Source organism: Drosophila navojoa, chromosome 3 (genome assembly GCF_054131105.1).
Source record: "Drosophila navojoa isolate 15081-1374.11 chromosome 3, UAZ_NAV_1.0, whole genome shotgun sequence".
NCBI lineage: Eukaryota > Metazoa > Arthropoda > Insecta > Diptera > Drosophilidae > Drosophila > Drosophila navojoa.
Window position 1 is genome coordinate 27,117,295 of NC_142891.1, and position 18,726 is coordinate 27,136,020.

Consider the following 18,726-nt stretch of genomic DNA (forward strand, 5'->3'; position numbering starts at 1 on the left):
ATCGGCTGACCAGAGCTGATACCAACGCAGTTACTCAACGCTGACTGCGCAGTCACCGTCGCAATTGCTCTCCAGCCGCTTCGCCGCATATTCTCTCTCACACGCCGAATCAGTTGACTTATTAAGCTCAGTGCGACAAGTGCAGCGTGTGTGAGGAGCTCTGCGAAGTGCTTTTGTATTAGTTGATTTCAAGCCCAGCAGTGCAGTGCGTGTAAGCTCTCCAAAGTGCTTCTGTATTAGTTGTTTTTCAAGCATTTTTAAAGACTCTTGTAAATTTGCAAATATGCCCCTGAAAATAAAAAATGTTTTGGTTTGCGATGCAGTCGACAAAGCGTGTGTCCAGCTCCTAGAAGAGCATGGCATCACTGTAAGTCCATTAATAAGATACGTACATACGTACATAAGTATGTACATACATACGTATGTGTAATAAAAGTGATTATACATGTACATATGTATTGTTTATGTGGTTTCTGTTCAGGTTACATACAAGCTGAAGCTGCCGGTGGATGAGCTCTGCAAGGAAGTGAAGGTGATTATATAATACTTGCAATCATATCTGTATGTGTGTGTACTTACACATTTTAAAGTTGTATATCAAATGCCTTAACAAACAGAGACACGCTTATACATACACACATACATATATATGTATATGTATGTGGGTGTGTGCGCTAAAGGTGCTCCTCTGTCGCCAACACGTGTGGTTAACCGTATTAATTATACATACAAACATGTGTACATACATCCATACGTTGCTGTTGTCAAGCCTGTTGCACTGTGTAAATATTTCCATTGATAACGTTTGCATAAGCATTTTGCTCTTTATTAAATTTAATTCCATTTACTTCATTTACTTTCTTACTTCATAAAGAGTATTTTTACAGAGAATAGAGAATATATGTATATATAATGAAAATGAGTGTGAGTGTAGGTATGTATGTATGTATGTTAAAATGAGTGTGAGTGTAGGTATGTATGTATGTTATTACATATGTTAAATGCGTATGTTTGATCTTGTCTGTTAAAGTTTGAGAGTTTATGGACCTTGGACAATACTGAAAATGTTGCTCAATCTTCTATTGTTTCTATTGACTTATTTTAAAGCAAAAAAATTAATATAAATACTTCATGAATAGTGTACATGTATTATACATATACTATAATATTTCACCATACTTCGTTTTGTATTGTTTCTCTTATCAGCGTCGTCTTTGATGTTGTTCTGTGCGTTCAATGAACTTTGGTTTAGAAAATCATTATTGGCTAACGTCCGAGCACGCGATTCATTTGCATGCTCCAGTCTTTGGGGCTCCACTGCAAGCGGGTGGGATCAATGCGTATTTGGCTCTTCTCCATGGCAGTCCGATGCTGGTCGATGGCATCCTGACTGATGCAGATTATGTACTGACCCCTGCAGTAGGTCAGGAGATTAAGTTGCTTCAGCGTGTAGATTACGTCATCTCTTTTTATAGCCGTCTGCTCGGAAATATCATTGATGGCTGTCGAGGGTCGCACGCCCTCAGCAGCTGATTGGTTCTGCTTGATGAGCAGCTCGAGAATGGCCCGTGCCCAGAAGGAGCGATAGGAGAGCAGGCCCAGGTCGGAGAGCGGCTTCTCTGGCGATCCCGTTTTGCCCTCGTGCTTGGACAGCTCATAGCTGAACTCGATGAGCAGCTTGCCGTAGCCCTTGCGCTGGTACGGCGGCAGCGTCAGGACACAGGCCAGGTTGTACTCCTCGGCGCTGATCTTCTCCTTGGAGAAGTAGCCGACAATGTGGAAGCCACGAGAGTCGAACTCCGTCAACACGTAGAAGAGGAACGGATCAGTGTCAAAGTCGACCGTCTTGTGGTCCAAAAACAACTTGGCCAACAAGCACAAGTTCTGGGCGTACAGCTTGTTCTGGCGCCCGTCGATCTCGAAGAACGATATCGAGTCCTTCCGATAGATCTCGTTGCCAGGTGGATGCTTCAGAGTGCACTTGGTCAAGTGGCGTCCCAGGCACTGGCGACTTTTGCAATACTTCAGGCAAAATTCGCACAGGTAGATGCAGTCCTCATGGCACAGCTGCTCGGGATAGGGCGAAAAGTACCAGGGGGTAATACGATAACGGCCCAGCTCAATCATCTGCACATTCTTGATGCATGCCACAATGTCATTCGTACGCTTCAATTCACGTAACTCTAGCAGCTTACTCTTCCCCTGGTCAGCAACTGCGGCGCTCTCAATTCTATCCACCAATTTTAATTGCTTACGACCCCTGGCCCATCCTTTCGATGTAGATGCTCCAGTCTCTGGCTGATCTTTTTGCTTGATCTCCGCCTTTTTACCAATCACCGAAGAGGGACGCTGGGAGAGTACGGCGCTAGCAAGGGCGGTGTTCTGCTGGCTCGCACGGGCAGCGTTTCGCACGCAGCTCAGATCCAGATCATCCGGATTAAGCCAGTCGTCAAGGCGCCTATTGCAATTGTCGTAGTGCACGTAGAACTGACGCCGGCCTTCGTCCAGCTCCTTGATGCCAACGATCTCGGCCATGTGCCATTTGCCCGTAGTTCGCATGCGCGCCTTCAGGCGGGAGCCAACCAGGAGAGAGGCAGACGTTTGACACTTGGTTTTGGAGCTCATCGTATGCTTATCAAAGATTCGGCAATAAAACAATTAATTACGCTGTGCTAACACAATTGAGATAGTTCAAGCTGCGTACGCAGACGCTGAAACTGGTTCGAACTGGTGTGAATTCAGCGTTGCCATTCAAACCGGAAACGTTTATCAGCTAAAAGTCGTTCTAGGTGCGAATGTCAATAGCCCGCGATTACGATAAAGCTCGCTTACTCAAGTGCCATACCTAAATGGGTCACATAAATAGCTTATGGGCTGAAAATAAATGAACTGGAATAATTTGGTCATCAGATATTAATTAGTGAGTCTTTGGAATGGCTTATAAATAGTAATAGTAAAATAAATATGACTTTGCGCCGTGATCGATACCACATATAATTGCGTAATTGATCCTATAAATAATATTTACTTTGTAACAGAAGTAAAGTCGATTGAACTCCCTTTCATCCGTCTGTAAGAGCTGGAAATCTTGAAATTCTATAACTGCGGCCTCTTATTGCATTCACACTCTCAATTACCATTTTAAAAATGATATGTCAATCCATTTATCGTTTCTCTGAAATCGATTTAAAATGATATCGAGCTTTTATCGCGCCAAAGAAACGAGATGTGGCATCACTTGAAGCTTGTCATAATAATATTTTATTGTGCAAAGAACGTATACCCCACTTATTGGATACCTCTCCAATTCCCCAAGTAATAAAGTGCTTGCAATTCATATGGACTCAAATATACATGGAACATCAGACATTATAGCACGGTAAATGTGCCCCACCAAACGTATTAGGCATTGAGGTCTTGACAAAGTTTTGTTCCATGTACTGAAAGAAGGAACGAAATTTCGGCAATAATTACCAAATGTGCATGTGCTTGAGCATAAAGTGAATACAGGGTATCTGTCAGTTGGACTTATGGGAAATATTAATGGCAATTATGGCAATCATTAAAGTCCATACGATATCTATAGACTACTTAGTTTGGCATCGAATCATCTAAGGGACTAGAGCCCTTCAGGCATCTCTCTCTTTCGACTATTGCTCCTTTTAATGTGCCCTACTGAGGGTGCATAAATGGGCGAATAGACTCTCGAGTATATGTGTCTCTGGTAGACATGTTGCATGTGCATTTCTCATACCCGCTAACCACTTGTTTAACATAATCTCCCGAACAGAACTTCGACGCTGCCATCGTGCGTTCGGATACAAAGATAACAGCGGAAGTGCTCGCGGCTGGAGCTGGGAGCCTGAAGGTCGTGGGACGAGCGGGTGCTGGAGTGGACAACATCGATGTGGCTGCAGCGACGAAGCATAATGTCGTTGTCCTTAAGTAAGTAAATGTTGCCTAGGGAGGGAAGCAAAGGCAACAAAAGAACAACATTGGCAAAAGGCAAAGGCAAAGGCAAAGGCGAAGGCAAATATGCACGAATGTCGCATCGAATGCTCGGCTGGCGCTTTATTGAACGATGTGACGGGTCATATTAGGCTGCTTGCCACGCATAATTAGACGGCGCGCATTTTTGTACGGCGGAGTTTGGGCTAGACTGGTGTGGGATGGGTTGGTGTGTGTGTGGGTGTGGGTGTGGGTGGATGTTGATGTGGATGTAGAGTGCTTTATTGCCATTGAGCCGCCTGGATTGCCAAGGATACTGCGCGAATACGCGATATTTTAGACATTTGCATAACGCTGTCTAGTCAAAACAAGTACCTCCCCGCAGCACTCGCCGCGCACCGCTCCACCGCTCCGAAGGAGACCTAATGCCTAGTGTACTTTACTTTCAGCACACCAGGCGGCAATTCTATTTCGGCTTGTGAGCTGACGTGCATCCTAATTGGCGCTCTGGCGCGTCCCGTCGTGCCGGCCGGCCAGAGCATGAAGGAAGGACGCTGGGACAGGAAGCTCTACAGCGGCAGCGAGCTCTATGGGAAAACCCTCGCCGTGCTCGGCCTGGGCCGCATCGGACGCGAAGTCGCCATACGGATGAAGGCCTGGGGCATGAGGGTAACGCCTTATTGGTTCAATCAATTTGTTCAGTTTAGGCTAATAGCTGTTCATACGCTCAAATGCTAGATAATTGGCTACGATCCCATCACCACGGAGGCCGAGGCCAAGGCTGCTGGCATTGAAAAGCTTACCTTGGAGCAGATCTGGCCCCTCGCTGACTACATCACCGTGCACACCCCCCTGATACCGGCCACCAGAAGTCAGTTGACTAACCTGTCCGACAATGAGACAACGTCTAAGAGTTCCCCTCTCCCACAGATCTCATCTCGTCGGAGTCCTTGGCCAAGTGCAAGCAAGGCGTCAAAGTAATCAATGTGGCACGTGGCGGCATCATCGACGAGCAGGCGGTGCTCGATGCTCTGCAGAGCGGCAAGTGCGCTGGCGCCGCCTTCGACGTCTACGCGGAGGAGCCACCCAAGTCGGAGGTCACCAAGGCGCTCATCAATCATCCCAAAGTCGTGGCCACGCCCCATTTGGGGGCCAGCACGGCCGAGGCGCAAGTGCGTGTCGCCGTTGAGGTGGCGGAGCAATTCATCGCACTGAACGGCACCTCGCCCAAGTACACCAGCTACGCAGGAGTCATCAACAAGGATGCACTGGCTCATTACCAGTAATTCCGACGAATTTGTTTGCATTACTTTATAGCTGATTCAATTACACTCACATTCAAATTAATATCGTGTTTTCCTTCGCAACCCACTGAGCCGTAACCCGATTCAGTGAGCCAACGTGTGAGCCTACTGAAATGAACGTAAAAGTCCTCAAGACCCATGGGCTGACATTAAATTACCGTGATACTCGGTGCTAAGTCAATTAAACTCGGGGAAATGCCTATGTCAATTGAGTCCGCATTAGGCACTCGACTCGACTCAATTGGCTGCGTAGAAGAAATGCAAACCTGAGCCGTGCCGAAACCCAGACAAGCAGAGAGTGCTTAAAAATAACTTCAAGTGAGATATGGCAAAAGTCCAACGGGTATTCAAACAACGTAGTTACAGTCCCGGGCCCCTCATGTGGGTGATTCCTCAACCGCCTGACCCTGAACTAGAGTAAATGATATGCAAATGGACTTGTGTCCAAGCTGAAGCACGTGTGACCGATGCCCACCCCAATGGCCAACGGCTACCAGAGGATTAGACAGGAGCTGACAATGGGGTATGGGAATTGGCTGCACGCCGCACAAACTAAATTCAGTTGAGCTCAATTTAACTCTTTAACGAATTAAAAAAACAAAAATAATTTACCATTAGGTCACTCTTAATTAAAATTTCGGCGTAGCTGTGCTTGTTTTTTTTTTCGGGTGATATTTTGTGTCGTCCAGGTCCTCATGCGACACCCACGTAAAGCGCGAATTTCGCCACAGTGGCCGCTGTCAGTCATACGACGTTTAATTTTGGCGCGCATAGCCAGAGCCGTAACCGTAGCCGCAGCCGCAGCCCCCTTCTGTTTGTTGCCGGAACCGAAAGGAAGCGGCGCCCCCACGAAGCTAACGACATAAAAGGACCCAGCAGCCAGCAGCCGAGCGGCAGTCTCATTGGATACGCGGCCGAACAACAACGTACAAAGCACCACGCATAGCGCGACACGGATAACGCAACAAGTGAAGCAAGTGAAACGAGTGAGGCGCGGTTAGGGGCAGGTTGAGGGAAATGCAGCTGCCGTGCTCAGTGCAGTGTTCTTGACTCGTAAACCCTTTAGAGTTTCCGCTTAAGTGTCCCGGGCAGCTTACGAAAAACTTTACTGCCATTAAGTTTGCGCCTTGGCCACTGTAATGTGTCCGGTTAACATGACACGCAATCGCATTTCTCGCAATATCCGGCTCATCCTTGTGGCCATCGCCGCGCTCTCCTCCTCGCCGCGCCACTGCACATCGGCATCAAAAGACACAATAAATATTGGATTCCTAGCCGAATACTCTCAGATGCGGGTGAGTCGCGTTCGCAAATTAAAATGCAACACAATATACCAAGAAAATATGGGAGCTTATACTAAAAACTCAATATGATTAACTAAGGATTAAGGATGTTTCGAATAAATAATGAACACAAAAATCATTTAAAATTGAGTTTTGATTTTTAGAGCATTAATAAAACATGTATGTATATACAAAAATTATTGTATTGTTATGCAACTAATTTGTGAAAGCTATAAAATAATTAAGAATTTTATTTTAATAGATTATTGATTATGACAACATAATATATTTATATATCTAAAATAAATCAAAATATAAAATTGGTATAAAATGTGTGATAAAACCATATTAATTAAAGGAATAAATGCAAATTTTTTTAAAATTAAATATTATAAATTTTCGCTATATTTTATACTAATTTTTAGAGAATTCAATTTTCGGGCTCTGCATGTGAAGCAAAATGTTTGCAATTCAGGCCGACAACTGCAATAAACGGAATAAACAATATCTGGTAGTAGGATGACGCAGTGCCAGTGTATATATTGAAGTATTATTGATTGGATGTTAATTACATTTCCTTTAGATATGCAGTGGTGGGCACATATGGACCAAGTTGGGCAAGTCCACGTTAAAATGCCTGTTGAAAACTTAAAAAACGCATTCATCACTCAGTAATTTCCGATTTAAGTCCGTAAGATATAAATAAAATAAAAAAGGAACTTACAAAACATTTCTGAAAGTTTTTCAGGCATTTTAACGTCGATTCGGTAGACTTTTGATAGTTTCATTAGGCTGTGTATCACAGCAAATCCTACCAAACGCACAGCATTAGTTTTTTTTTACCGTTTTCAGTGCTTTTAATTAGTGGAGTTTTTTGTTGCGTTTGTAGAACATATATCGATTGTCATCATAATGAAACATCTTGGTTTGGGCTTATATCAAACACATTTTCCAATTACTTATAGCCAAATGGCAAATATGTTGACTTAATAGCGTTTCTTATATAAATACATTTAACCTGGCCCTCAAATACTCAACTGTTCTTAAAAAATTGCTGGAAATATAAAAAAAAATGAAAACAGAAAAGTCCAAGTTGCTTTTTCTGGCACAGAGTTTTTATTTGTTTTGTTTAATATTTATAGATACAAATCCTCCACAAGTCAGTTGAGAATATACATATATATTTATGTACAATACATATTCTATAATTCTCAATTAAAGCTGAGTATTTAATATTGTTTATAAATATATATCTATGAACGTAGAATATGTATACAAAAAATTTAATGTATCAAAATTCCTTTTGCCCACTTTAAGACATTTTCTTAAGCGCTGCATAGTGTTGCAGCCTGGAGCTTGTTATGCAAGCTTTGTCTTATCTCCAAGTAGATTGTGATAGAAATGTGGAATTCAAGTGGAGCTTCAATCTCGATGCCCTCAGGCATGCGATTTCCTTTGTGGGGATTGCCATGTCAATAGCCCATAAATAGGCCAAGTATGCATTTTTCGTATTCAGCTTTTCAGATTTCATCAATCAAATTATAAATGAGCACAATCGAGACGCCACTTACACATGCACACAATATGAAAGATGAGGCCCTAGTGTAACGGACTGAAAGTGAAATTTGCATGAAAAATTTGACGAACTACACTTTATGGATAAATTACCATGACGACGATGCGCTGGCAGCCAGCCTCACCTGTAAGGGCGACAGGAAGAATGAGAGCTGTGCTTAGTGCTGCTGGACTGCCGGGTGCACTCGACTGCACAATGCTTGCTCTCATTCAACCCTATGAACATTTCAACATTTTCAGAACTGCCACGCTCCAATGAGTTTATCTAAAGTTATGTTAAATCAATTTAACTGCCTTTAAGATTGGTTTATCAGTAACCAGAATCGATTGGTTTGCATGAATTATAGAGAATTATGTTGAATAGTAATAGGCAATCGAATATATTGGGCTCGAAAACAATGTTTTAAATATATCAGATTTGAAATTTAAGGTACTAGAGGCCTTACATTACCATATACCCCCGTTGACAACCTATAATAAAAACCAAAAATAATTATATCTACATATACATTAATATAGATGTGGCAAAGTCTTGCAGGGAGCAAGAGCAAGGGCTCCACCATGGGACAGTTAAGTTACAGCAGGCCGTTTTTCCCGTGAATGAAAACTGTGCAGTCTGTCTAGCCAGACTACGACATTTTCGTCTGAAAAACCGCATACTGCAGCTGGGACAAACCCTTTGCATTTGGGTCAAATTTAGGCACGCCAGTTTCAAAAGCTTATTGAGCGTTGTATTTAATACCCTGAACCTGGAGTGAAAATGGGAAGCTAAGGAACAATGGGTTTGCTCTTCTTTTCCATTTTAGACCCTTCTCGTAACCAGTTCTTAGAATCATCTTTGCACCGCCGCTAATCTCGCTTTGACACCGGCCCTCTCCTCTATTTTGGCCGCCCATTCGTGAGATTTTAAAGCTGCCCTAAGAATTATTGTTGTTTAACTATCTGCTTTGTATTTGATTTCCGTAGATTTATGCTCATTAACGAAAGTGAAAGGAGTATCTTGGTTTTGTGCAATGTCCTACGTAAAGACTTGAATTCTGGGCACATACTCGTGTATATCTACGATATATAAAGTATTAAAATTTTCCCAATCCACCCGATATGTCAGAAATCATATTAGTTGAAGAGCTAAAAAGCTAAAGTTTTGATATGTAGATCCGCGTCGACCACCGAAGATCAAAAGCTATGGGGATATATCTACGCTCATGGGGGGAGTGGCAAATCGGATAAAACTGTATGATTCTATAGAGATTAATAAACAAACTATACTTCTACGCTCACTAGGGGCGTATCAAATGGGAAATCAGGATATAATGGATTTTATGAAAAGTATGTAAGAGGCAGAAGGAGGCGTGGCAGACCCCTCAGAATATATATAGGGTTCAGGGGATCTCGCAGTCGAGTACTGCGATGCTTCTTTCATACTTTTCACAAAATCCATTATACCGTGATTTCCCATTTGTGTTCAGGGTATAAATGTAGGTTGTATATGACAAATGAATAAAAACTCATTTGTACACCTTGGTTTGTTAATCTAGCCTGGACCTCCGCCCAGTTTAATCGCAAGTGCAAAACAAAAAGCGAATAAGCTCCCTTCTGTCTCTCGCCCAGAATACGAACTGCATTATGTATGAAACTAGCTCACTTTCTAGCGGAACTTTCCAGATATTAATATCACAGCGTGCGAGCATTTTTATATACATAATTTTCACATTGCTTAGCGAGCGACAAATGGCAAGGTCAAAGGGAAGGGAAAGCCGAAGCTCGTCATGCGTTCTATAATAAGGGTATATTAACTAACATATTACTCTCATATACAACTTTTCTTAATGAGAAACAAACTCATATTCGCATTCAGAAACTCCGATTAGTGGGCCATTTCATTCGCCTCTCTCCAAAAAGCACGGCAATCAATCAACTTTGAAACTTTGATTAAACTTCTGTTTTTAGATCTCCCATTTCGTAGTAGGAATCGATTAAGCCTTCAGAACTGTGTTGTGAGATAAGTGAACCTTTTCAAGAAACCCTATCATGCTGAGCGGATTCAGGAGCATTTTGCATGCGCTGCGTGCGAATCGCATTCTCTTGATATTTGTGCTGCTCGAGACGAGCCAGCTGCTGGGCGTGCTTCAGCTCGACTACCGGGAGATGCCATACGAGCTGCTCTGCAGTCTCATCTACACAGTCTTCTCCCTGAGCAGCTGTTTCTATGGCTACGGCGTTGTGGGGCTGCGTAAGCTGGGCCCTTTGGGGAGGCTTCTGTGCGGACTCTGCGGCTCGAGCATGAAACTCTGGCAGCGCTCGAGCTTGCTGATGCTGCTGCCTTGGAGCTGGAAGATGCTGCAGCAGATTGAGCGAACTGCACGCTATTGCCTGGGGAACGAGCGACTGTCGGACATGGAGCTGCTCTCGGGGTTGACGATCTTGGCCGCACAGCTCGCACTATTCGCTGCCACGGAATTCATAATTGTTCGGCAGCACAGGAAGCTAAAGAGGGCCCTGAGACTGACCCACTATAATGAGAATCACGAGATTCGTAGCTACGCTCAGGCTATAAACAATTCCTTTGGTTTCGATATGTTCGAAATTCCAGATGTGCAAAATTGAAGCATGTTCCATTTGTACTCAATAAAATTGTCAAGTCAAGCACCGATTTCTCCTGTTTCCCCTTTGCCGACAGGTCACGCTTGGCGGCCTGCCGCTCGCCGTGGAGGATGTCAATAAAAATGTTAATTTGCTGCCAGGGAAAACACTTACCTTTACACCGTTTGACTTGGGACACACGAGCAGCGCATATCGACTAAAGCCGCTGAGGTATATTTTAATTATTTTTCAGTTTTTCCGCCATAAACCACGCTTCTCGTTTCACCCCATTCCAGGCTCATGACCGAGCTGAGGGAGCAGAAGGTGAACGCGTTCATAGGGCCCGACGAAAGCTGCACGACGGAGGCGTTGCTGGCCTCGGCCTGGAACACGCCGATGCTATCGTTCGTCAGTACAACTAAAGTTAATGTGAATTGAATATAAATAATGTTACTCTATTATTCAACCTCTATTAGAAATGCTCCGATTCAATAGTCTCCAATAAGACCACGTTTCCCACCTTTGCGCGTACACTCGCACCAGCATCAAAGGTAATTTTGAAAGGGGCCCCTAAAAGTACCCAGCCTAATTTAAAAGTAAATACAGTATTATTTCTCAACCGTCAAACGTCTTTCCCAAGCTCTGATTGGCTCTTTTATTCGAGAATTATCTGAGCTGCTTTCGTTTTGTTTCTTTATTGTTGGAAGAGCAAATTCATTTCTTATACCCGTTCACTAGTTGAAAAAGAGTACATACATATATTGTAAAATCAACCAAGAGCAATCAACTTTATATTGGGCTGGCTACTTCTGAGGCGGTTATATATATACTTTATATGTTTACACCATACACAGGTCTCTAAGAGTGTGATAAGTCTATTGAATGCCTATGATTGGAAAAAATTCGCCATTGTGGTTAGCTCGAAGCCCATTTGGGGCTCAGATGTGGCCAGCGCAATACAGGTAAGCAGAAAACTGTTCATATGCTGGGCGAACTTTCAACTCCTTGCACTCCAAAACAAACCATAGGAACTGGCTGAATCGCTTAACTTCACCATCACCCACTTCAAGTACATATCCGACTATATACCCATTAAGAAAACATTGTCCCAAATAGAGAACATCATCGAGGATACCTACAGGACGACGCGCAGTAAGTTTCAACACTATTGAGTTAGGATCAGTGATAATCGTTTACCCTTAGTCTATGTATTTATTGGGGAGCATATTGCCATGGTGGATTTTGTGCGCTGTTTGCAGAATCGCGGACTCCTAGAGAGTGGAGACTATATCGTTGTCTCGGTGGACGATGAGATCTACAATTCGAATCGTCGCGTCAACATCATGGAACGCAGTAAGCTGAGCTCATTTGGCCCCATTCAATTGATTTCCCTCTTCGGGTCTTAATGCATGCAATATCTTATTGCAGATTACTTAGATCCTTATATTAGAAAAGAAAAGAGCAAATCACTGGATAAAATCTCATTTCGTTCAGTTATCAAAATAAGCATGACATATCCACAAAATCCTCATATTCGGTAATTTTCTTATCTAACTCCGGCTATAAATCTTTTGTAAATATTTTCATTTCGTCCTTTTTCCATATACCCTGCATGTTTAAGATATACAGGGTATCCATTGACACATAATCTCTTTCTTTACTCAATCATACATATGTGATAATATATATAGATCCCATTAAATTTGTGTAAACTGATTTATTTCCAGAGACATTTGCACCAAAATAAAGGAATATGCACGTAAAGCTCCATTTCGTGTGCCCTATCATCAGAGAGTATTCGAGAACATTTCGGTGTGTCTGAAAAAGGTTTTCAAATTTGATTTTCGAATTCTTATTATATATATGCTCAAATATAGGTACCCATATATGGTTTACATCTGTATGACAATGTTATGATCTATGCGCGTGCCGTTACGGAAATACTTCAGCGAGGCGGCGATATCAACGATGGAGCTCTGGTTATGAGTCGCATTTTCAACAGATCCTATCATTCCATCCAAGGTTTTGATGTAAGAAGTTTAAATCTAGTCTTGACAATACTCTATGTAATTCGTATGTCTGACCTGCACCCATAGACATTGGGATTACAAGATGGGTAGTACGAGACAAAGAAATACGTGTAGAATATAAAGTAGAACATTCTTGATGACGTGCTGAACAGATGAAATCGCTTCCGTTTGTTCTTTTCGAAGGACACTTAAGACAATCTCATAAACCATAGACTAGAAATTTACATACATACATGGTATGTAAGTAATATAAAATATATGTATGTATGTATATTATTGTAGGCCGCAACCATTGAAATGGTAATATTTATTTCCGCATCGAATGTCACTGCCCCAATATTGTGGGACATGTGTATAGATTTTCGAGTCAAATATTTTCCATTGTGGATATTATTTATATTCTTTGTCTTGCTTAGGTATTCATCGATTCGAATGGCGATGCTGAGGGCAACTACACAGTGATTTCGCTACAGAGCGATGCTAATGCCGGATCCGGAAATTCGCTGGCGCAAATGTCGATGCAGCCAGTCGGGTTCTTCGTCTACAACAAGGATTCCGTGATACCAGTAAGCACTTAAGCTCCCTTTTGAATTATGTAACATAAATTGTATATGCTATTTAAGGAGTTCCGTTATATCAAAAGTGGGCGACCGATACAATGGCTAAACGGCCGACCTCCCCTGGCGGAGCCAATGTGCGGCTTTCACGGCGAGCTCTGTCCACGCAAGAAACTAGATTGGCGATATCTCGTGACTGCAGCACTGTTTGCCTTTGTTTTGATCGCTGCCATAGCCCTATTGCTTAAGTAATACCAAGATTCCTTCAAATCTTTATCATCTCTCTAACAAAGATCATTCATTCCTCAAGACATTATCGCTATGAACAAACTCTGGCTGGCCTGTTGTGGAAGGTGGACATGAAGGAAGTCACCGTGATTAACCTGGGAGAGTACAATAATCCCAGCCACAAGAATATTGTGCGTAAGACCCATGTAAGCTATACCAAATCTCATCTGAGCTGATTCGATCTGTTTTCAGGTGCAAATTTGTCGTCAGAGTATTCTGGTTGTCGGTGAGCCAAACAAGAGATCATTTACAAATATTGGTGAGTCACATGTTATTATAATATGGATATATATTTCAAGCATCGCCCATCTATAGCACTTTTCCGAGGGAATATTGTGGCCATGAAGAAGATTCATAAGAAGAATGTGGACATAACAAGATCCATTCGCAAGGAGTTAAAGCTGATGCGTGAGGTGAGTTAACTTTTGCGAGTTGCTCTATAATATTATTACTGTAATATCGACCTCAATATAGGTCCGACATGAAAATATTATCAATTTTATCGGTGCATCAATCGACCACGGATCCGTTATAATCTTCACAACATATTGTGCGCGTGGCAGTCTAGAGGATGTGCTAGCCAACGAGGACTTGCACCTGGATCATATGTTCATATCCTCCCTGGTATCTGATATACTAAAGGGACTTATTTACCTACACGACTCAGAAATAATATCCCATGGCAATTTGAGATCCAGTAACTGCCTCATTGACTCCAGATGGGTTTGCCAGATTTCTGACTTTGGGCTGCACGAGCTGAAGGCGGGACAGGATGAGCCAAATAAGTAGAGCAAGCAATTATCGTATATACAATAGACTGACACTCTACTCTATTTCCTTTCCAGAGCGGAGCTACAACTGAAGCGTGCTCAGTATATGGCTCCCGAGCTTCTGCGTGATCCGTTTCGACCAGCTCGAGGATCACAGAAGGGAGATATTTACTCCTTTGGAATTTTACTGTATGAGATGATAGGAAGAAAAGGGCCTTGGGGCGAGACAGCATATACGAAAGAAGGTAGACGAATATAGGTTCAGTGGTATTCCGACTTCTAATACTAATTTTCCCATTGCTGCCCAGTAGAGATAATAGAGTTCGTAAAGGATCCCAGTTTGCTTCAGCATGGAGTATTCCGGCCAGCTCTTAACTTTTTGGACATACCCAATTATATTAGAAATTGCCTGCGCCTATGCTGGGACGAGGATCCCGAAGTACGACCGGACATTCGACTCGTGCGAATGCATTTGAAGGAACTGCAAGCCGGACTGTAAGACATAGTATATTTTCATCAATAAGTGCTTCAATTCATTTGCTCTTCAGAAAGCCAAACATATTTGATAACATGCTGGCCATCATGGAGAAGTATGCCTATAATCTGGAGGGACTGGTGCAGGAGCGCACAAACTTACTCTATGAGGAGAAGAAGAAGACCGACATGCTGCTGTATCAAATGCTGCCGAAGTAAGAGAAATCGGACTATAGCAATATTATATATATGAAATATATTTTGAGCTTGATATCTGATCTTAGAACTGTAGCGGAATTGCTGAAGAGCGGAGACCCTGTCAAGGCCGAGTGCTTCGATTGTGTGACGATCCTGTTCAGCGATATTGTCGGCTTCACTGAGCTCTGCGCAACGAGCACTCCATTTGAGGTTGTCGAGATGCTAAATGATCTGTATACCTGCTGCGATACCATAATATCCAATTACGATGTCTATAAGGTGGGCTGAAGATGAGGTTTGCATGATAAAGTCTATATAGTGACACATTCGATTTGAAGGTGGAGACCATTGGAGATGCTTATATGGTTGTATCAGGCCTGCCCTTAAAGAACGGGAATCGGCATGCGGGCGAGATTGCCTCTCTGGCACTTCACCTGCTCGAAACTGTGGGAAATCTCAAGATTCGGCATAAGCCAACGGAGACGGTGCAATTCCGCATTGGCATACACTCAGGTCCCTGTGCAGCTGGCGTCGTGGGACAGAAGGTAAACTTGTTGAGATATTCTTAGACCCTGGCTCTCAGGTCGTACTTAAATAGATGCCTCGGTATTGCCTCTTTGGGGACACGGTCAATACGGCCTCGCGCATGGAGAGCTCTGGCGCCGCCATGAAGATTCACATATCGGAGGAGACCTACCAGCTGCTGCAGGAGGTCGGTGGCTACATATGCGTCGAGCGAGGACTGACCCACATTAAAGTGAAGTACCCCCAAAATAAACTGAACTCCTTAATGAAATCCTCCCACTTGCAGGGCAAAGGCAACATGCGCACCTATTGGCTCATTAAGCGAGTCCAAGCCGAAATGCGCGCTCTAGTGGTGAACGACTGGGCGCCAGATCTCATCAGCACCGTGGACGCATCCACTGGCTGTTGCCCACAGCCGAGAGCCGACGAGCTGCCCTTGCTGAAGTTCCCACACCTGCCCATGAGCATCCGGGCGGACTCCTGCAACTGTGCCACCAAGTGCATATACAGTCGTCGATCGGACGACAATGTGACCACCTCGCACAAAGCCGCCGTCGCAGGCCTGGTTAAGGGCACGGAAACGGTTCAGATCAATTGCAATCAGCTGTGCGTCTGTCGCTTGAACGGCAGCCAGGTGCTGAGCAATCGAAGTCCACGCTCCGCGCCCAGCATCTCGTTCCGGCTATAGACCCGAGTCGCCGATTAAGACGCTTCCATGGTTGTCAGCTACTCAATTATTTATTATTTAGTGCAAACTCACTTAAATACATGTGTTAGCATTAGTCCATAAAGCATCTGTGTCTAGCTGCTCAGTTGTCCAATTTGAAGTTGTTCTTTAGCGCCTGCCAGCATTCGTAGTACTGGGCATCCAGTTTCTGGCTCGTCTCGGCGCCCCACTTGGTCACAGCCAGACTAAGCGATGACTCGAACATGAAGGCCTGAAGGCGGAAGAGGAAGAGCAAGAGCAAGAGCAAGAGGAAGTTGAAGTTGAAGGGAAAAAGTGAGTAAGTGTTAGGGCATTCTGGGGGTAAATCGACTTGCCTGAGTGCCATCGGCAATGCGCTCAGGCTTAAGTTCAGCCTTGGAGGCACCTTCAAAGCAATTGGCATCCGGGCCGTGGGGCGTCATCATTGAGTGTAGAGTGGCGCCACCAGCTGCAAATCCCTCCTCCTTGGCTTCATAGCGACCGAGTATGAGGCCCATGAACTCGCTCATGCAGTTTCCTTTAAAATAGATCTTAGGTAAACGTATATGTAGATCATATGGGCAACTAAACGCACTGTGATAATAGGGCGGACGGAATGTGTGCTCCTGCACAGACCAGCGTGGCGGGAATATGACAAAGTCGGCTATGGCTGTGCCCGGCTTCAGACTCGGGCAGGTGAGCACCGTGAAAATGCTGGGATCACAGTGATCGAAGCTAACCGAATTGATGACCATAAACTTCGACAGATCGTACTTATAGGGCACGTAATTGCCGTGCCAGGCCACTACGTCGAAGACGCTGTGCTTTTGTTTGGCGACAAATAAGCTGCCTTGGTACTTGGAGATGACATTGAACTCTACAAGGAATGAAAGTCAGTTGAATTCAAACGCAGGAAAGATGACCCTACCCTTGTACGTCTCGCTATCAAACCAGGCAACTGGTGTCTCAAAGTCTCTGGGATTGGCCAGACCATTGGCCCCAATCGGACCCAGGTCGGGCAAGCGGAAATGTCCATCGAATACCTCCAGGACGTAGCCCCTATCATAGAGAAATATCGGAATGAATTGCTTTGAGTGCATATATTCAATGGACGCTACCTGCACGGTGTCTGCAGCTTCACGGCAAAGCGAATGCCCTGGGGAATGACACAGATCTCATTGGGTGACACCGTCATGCGACCCAGCTCCGTCACGATATCCAGAGTTCCCTCCTGTGGCACTGATCAGGAGGTCAGTTAGTATCGTTACGACTGTCCGTGCGCCACTTACCTATGAGGAAATCGCCGTCGCTGTTGTAGAACGCCGAGTTGTCCATGGAGGCGTTGCACAGGTAGACGTGCACGGCCATGCCATGGCGAGCTCTCGCATCGCCCGCACCACAAACCGTGTGCAGTCCATCCACAAAGGTCACACTCTTCTCCTTTGCTCCGGGCATGTCGAATGGTTTCCAACGCAACTGCGAATTCGGATAAATTTTAATTGATTGGAGAAGAGAAGCTGCACGTGGACTTACCTGATTTGGATTGGGCGGCTGCTCATCCCAGTTGTGGCTCAGGTGCTTGGCCCCTGCATACGGCAGGAAGGGCGTGTGCACTGCGCTGGGCAACTTCCTATATAGCCACGTGCGCACATTCTCGGCCCGTGGCGCTGTAAAAGCGGAGCCGGACAACTGTTCGGCGTACAGGCCATAGGGGCATTGCTGCGGCGAGTTCTGTCCTACGGGCAGGGCGTTGGGGCAGCGCTCATCCTCGGACGAGAAATGCCCACCAAAACCTGTTAGGTACTAAAATAAGCAATTCCTTTAACAATTTCCATTCCCACTATTTAAACAAACTATTTTTAAAATATTCCGGCCAGTCCGTCCGCTTAGATTGACCTTACCTTATATTCCGACATGTGTTTAAGCGAAGCAAGATGGTAACAGACTAAGGTTTCTCGAGCTTAGATAGCTGGTATTTATATGAGAAATGTGTGGACAAGTCCGTTTGCCTCTTATACCCTATGAACAGCATCATAAACAGAGTGTTCACAGCAATAAGATGGAAGCTTAATCTGGTTTTTCATAACAATGGTTTAGTGAAATTTAATGTAATCTATTACAGGAGGAGGTGAGTCAGACCTCATTAAATATGTATGCATCCATATATATCCTTGATCAGGATGACGAGCTAAGTTGATCTAGCCATGTCCACTTTATAATCTGTACGTATTTATTAACACGTCGATCTCAGGACCTATAAGAGCTAAACTCTTTGTTTTCAAAAACTGTTTCCGTTTAAGATTCGAGAAATTTAAAATATTCAAGGGATGGCGCTGATGCTGATCTCTGTTCTTATTCTGAATAGGGCGAAAGCAGTTTATTACTTAAATTAGCTACTTAAATTTAATAATGCAAATTATTCGAGACTTTGGGTATCTCCGAGTCGAGTACCTCGACACTCTTACTTGTTTCTGTTTAAATATTTTGTTGTTTTGATTATTTGCTG

The 18,726-nt window shown here is 43.9% G+C and overlaps 5 protein-coding genes across 5 annotated transcripts; 3 read left to right on the forward strand and 2 right to left on the reverse strand.

Moving 5' to 3' along the window:
- The first annotated feature begins 67 nt into the window (after positions 1 to 67).
- LOC115562485 (D-3-phosphoglycerate dehydrogenase) lies at positions 68 to 5,295 on the forward strand. The gene is made up of 6 exons (XM_030384114.2): positions 68 to 367; positions 482 to 532; positions 3,791 to 3,945; positions 4,398 to 4,617; positions 4,687 to 4,819; positions 4,879 to 5,295. The coding sequence occupies exons 1-6, from the start codon at positions 284 to 286 to the stop codon at positions 5,232 to 5,234; spliced, it is 999 nt and encodes a 332-aa protein (XP_030239974.1). The 5' UTR covers positions 68 to 283; the 3' UTR covers positions 5,235 to 5,295.
- Positions 873 to 2,851, reverse strand: LOC115562521 (histone acetyltransferase Tip60). The gene has a single exon (XM_030384195.2). It carries the CDS (start codon positions 2,623 to 2,625, stop codon positions 1,267 to 1,269), a length of 1,359 nt encoding a protein of 452 aa, XP_030240055.1. The 5' UTR covers positions 2,626 to 2,851; the 3' UTR covers positions 873 to 1,266.
- Positions 5,296 to 5,492: 197 nt separating the features above from the next.
- On the forward strand, positions 5,493 to 16,362 carry Gyc32E (Guanylyl cyclase at 32E). The gene is made up of 23 exons (XM_030384117.2): positions 5,493 to 6,547; positions 10,791 to 10,924; positions 10,990 to 11,101; positions 11,170 to 11,244; positions 11,548 to 11,655; positions 11,722 to 11,845; positions 11,897 to 12,046; positions 12,122 to 12,230; positions 12,421 to 12,505; positions 12,571 to 12,723; positions 13,140 to 13,289; positions 13,347 to 13,528; positions 13,591 to 13,699; positions 13,761 to 13,827; positions 13,884 to 13,981; positions 14,043 to 14,353; positions 14,414 to 14,583; positions 14,650 to 14,833; positions 14,887 to 15,027; positions 15,097 to 15,289; positions 15,349 to 15,555; positions 15,609 to 15,767; positions 15,822 to 16,362. The coding sequence occupies exons 1-23, from the start codon at positions 6,392 to 6,394 to the stop codon at positions 16,221 to 16,223; spliced, it is 3,579 nt and encodes a 1,192-aa protein (XP_030239977.1). The 5' UTR covers positions 5,493 to 6,391; the 3' UTR covers positions 16,224 to 16,362.
- On the forward strand, positions 10,045 to 10,756 carry LOC115562487 (uncharacterized). Its single transcript, XM_030384116.2, has one exon. It carries the CDS (start codon positions 10,142 to 10,144, stop codon positions 10,715 to 10,717), a length of 576 nt encoding a protein of 191 aa, XP_030239976.1. The 5' UTR covers positions 10,045 to 10,141; the 3' UTR covers positions 10,718 to 10,756.
- Positions 14,859 to 18,246, reverse strand: hgo (homogentisate 1,2-dioxygenase). Its single transcript, XM_030384115.2, has 8 exons — positions 18,122 to 18,246; positions 17,754 to 18,023; positions 17,510 to 17,696; positions 17,339 to 17,459; positions 17,149 to 17,279; positions 16,816 to 17,097; positions 16,577 to 16,758; positions 14,859 to 16,473 (listed from the first exon to the last, which is right to left on the reverse strand). The coding sequence occupies exons 1-8, from the start codon at positions 18,134 to 18,136 to the stop codon at positions 16,345 to 16,347; spliced, it is 1,317 nt and encodes a 438-aa protein (XP_030239975.1). The 5' UTR covers positions 18,137 to 18,246; the 3' UTR covers positions 14,859 to 16,344.
- Between the last annotated feature and the right edge of the window lie 480 nt (positions 18,247 to 18,726).

What these genes read in the sequence shown, in the direction of transcription:
- LOC115562485 (XM_030384114.2), top strand. Translation starts at nt 284, where the DNA reads ATGCCCCTGAAAATAAAAAATGTTTTGGTTTGCGATGCAGTCGACAAA. An exon ending in CATAATGTCGTTGTCCTTAA is followed by an intron (nt 3,946 to 4,397) that starts GTAAGTAAATGT and finishes CTTTACTTTCAG; the next exon opens with CACACCAGGCGGCAATTCTA. An exon ending in TGAAGGCCTGGGGCATGAGG is followed by an intron (nt 4,618 to 4,686) that starts GTAACGCCTTAT and finishes CTCAAATGCTAG; the next exon opens with ATAATTGGCTACGATCCCAT.
- LOC115562521 (XM_030384195.2), bottom strand. Translation starts at nt 2,625, where the DNA reads ATGAGCTCCAAAACCAAGTGTCAAACGTCTGCCTCTCTCCTGGTTGGC.
- Gyc32E (XM_030384117.2), top strand. Translation starts at nt 6,392, where the DNA reads ATGTGTCCGGTTAACATGACACGCAATCGCATTTCTCGCAATATCCGG. An exon ending in ATCCCAGCCACAAGAATATT is followed by an intron (nt 13,700 to 13,760) that starts GTGCGTAAGACC and finishes ATCTGTTTTCAG; the next exon opens with GTGCAAATTTGTCGTCAGAG. An exon ending in CTGGCGTCGTGGGACAGAAG is followed by an intron (nt 15,556 to 15,608) that starts GTAAACTTGTTG and finishes GTACTTAAATAG; the next exon opens with ATGCCTCGGTATTGCCTCTT.
- LOC115562487 (XM_030384116.2), top strand. Translation starts at nt 10,142, where the DNA reads ATGCTGAGCGGATTCAGGAGCATTTTGCATGCGCTGCGTGCGAATCGC.
- hgo (XM_030384115.2), bottom strand. An exon ending in AGCCGCCCAATCCAAATCAG is followed by an intron (nt 17,697 to 17,753) that starts GTAAGTCCACGT and finishes CCGAATTCGCAG; the next exon opens with TTGCGTTGGAAACCATTCGA. An exon ending in TGATAGCGAGACGTACAAGG is followed by an intron (nt 17,098 to 17,148) that starts GTAGGGTCATCT and finishes CATTCCTTGTAG; the next exon opens with AGTTCAATGTCATCTCCAAG.